This window comes from Mastigoproctus giganteus, chromosome 1, assembly GCF_048544385.1.
Source record: "Mastigoproctus giganteus isolate SK-2022 chromosome 1, ASM4854438v1, whole genome shotgun sequence".
NCBI lineage: Eukaryota > Metazoa > Arthropoda > Arachnida > Uropygi > Thelyphonidae > Mastigoproctus > Mastigoproctus giganteus.
In genome coordinates this window covers 216,705,351-216,707,188 of record NC_143575.1, presented here as the reverse complement: position 1 = coordinate 216,707,188, position 1,838 = coordinate 216,705,351, and the positions used below count along the sequence as shown (strand labels likewise).

The 1,838-nt window shown below is 37.6% G+C and overlaps 1 protein-coding gene across 1 annotated transcript; it reads right to left on the bottom strand.

Moving 5' to 3' along the window:
• Positions 1-287: 287 nt before the first annotated feature.
• Positions 288-1,604, bottom strand: LOC150091524 (irregular chiasm C-roughest protein-like). Its single transcript, XM_090368812.1, has one exon. It carries the CDS (start codon positions 1,602-1,604, stop codon positions 288-290), a length of 1,317 nt encoding a protein of 438 aa, XP_090224938.1.
• Positions 1,605-1,838: the final 234 nt, after the last annotated feature.

The window sequence follows — 1,838 nt, the reverse complement described above, 5'->3', positions numbered from 1 at the left end:
GCATTAATACTTTCATAATTATTTCACAATTTCTATTACAAGTATATCACTCTAACATAGTTATTGCATTAAAATTTCATTTGAATGTCAGTAGAATGTCAACAGAAGTATTCATAAAGTTCAAAGTTCTAAGTGTTTCTTTTAATTCACTCGAAAGTTTTTTCCCTTTCTACACGGGACAATGAGTCCCTGCACACACAGTTTGAGTGTTTCCAAAAAACAAACACTTCTGAAGCTCATTTAGACGTCAGGGAAGAGGAGAAAGGCTTTTCCTCCTCCTTTTCTTCTTATTCTAGGCTGGTAATGCTTACACGATCGTTGTCATTCTCACTATAATAAACTTGGTAAGTGCGTATTTGATCCGAAGTTTCCATATTGATGTTTCCACACTTCCATAGCTTCCATAACACTGCTCCTAGTGTGCTTAAGATCAATACTATAGCTGGAATTCCTAACGTAAGGTATACTGCTTCACGAGACCAATTCCTTTCTAGATGCACCACTAATTTTAATTGGCCCCATTGATTCCATACAAGACATTCATAAAAGCCAAATTGTTTTTCTCGGACTGCGTCGATGCTGAGAGTACTGGTTACAACTCGTTGACTCCATACTTCCAAATGCGTGGTTAGTAGTTCATTAGTCATAGTTTTTCTCCAGGTCACATTCTGTAAAGGAGGAACATGTTTAAAAACACATTGTAGCCGAACGTTGTCTCCTAAACTTGCTAGATGTGTTTTACAGTTTCCTTCTGGTGATCCTTTTATATAAATTAATGCCTGATCTTTCACTAAAGGATAGTTTGAGATTTCTGCTGTACAAGTATAGCGACCTGACGTTTGACGTGTCATCTTAGGAATTGCTAAAGTAGAAATGATACTGCTTTGAATAATCTTATCCTCGAAATACCATTTTATTACTGGAAGTGGATTTCCTCTAGCTTCACACTGTAGCAAAACTGGATTTCCTTGGATTGTAGCAATATCATTCAATTTAGATATGAAAATGGGTCCGTAAGATACTGTCAATACGTAGGAAGCTTGGGCTGTTCCTAGTTCATTTCGAACTAAGCAGGTGAAGTTATCGTTATGATTTGTTCTCATAACGCTTTTAATTTCAAGAGAAGCGTTTCCTTGTTTTGTTAGCATTTCTCCGTTTTTAAACCATTTGTAAACGAAAACATCTGGGTTTGCTCTGGCTTCACATTTTAATTTGAACCGATCATATTCACGTGCGATTTTTGAGGTTGTTTTCATAGTGATTCTTGGCTTATACTTCACTAGGACTGTGATTGAGACCATTAGGGGATGCAAGTAAGTTAGATGATTAGCGACACAGGCAAATGCTTTCTTATCATACTCTGGTGATAGAGTGGTTATCCATTTCAAATAAGTGTTCATTCTTATTTTGTCTGACCATAATTCCTGACTGGCTTGTACTGATCCGTTGATGGGATTACCATTAAAATGAATCCATCTCAAAATAGCTGGCGGTTTTCCTGCTAAAGATTTGCATGTAAGAGTGGCTTGCTCTCCTTCGTTCCCGTTAAGGAATGCGCCTTCTCCGATTAGAGGTGGTAGAGGCGTAACATAAATTGTTACCATAGCTGTATTTGATCGGAATTGACGTCCATCCTTAGTTTGAACGTGACAAAAATATTTGCCTTCATCTTGCAGCTGCAGTTGGGTGATTTGCAATGCAAAATCATTCTCTCTAGGTGATCCGACGATTTTATAATCAGGAAGTCCTGGTGGTCTGAAAAGGTGGTCTGTGCTTTTTCCGTTGAAAAACCATTTTACAGTGACTGTGAGATTTGAAACTAATCTTCAGGGGATGAT

What these genes read in the sequence shown, in the direction of transcription:
- LOC150091524 (XM_090368812.1), bottom strand. Translation starts at nt 1,604, where the DNA reads ATGGTAACAATTTATGTTACGCCTCTACCACCTCTAATCGGAGAAGGC.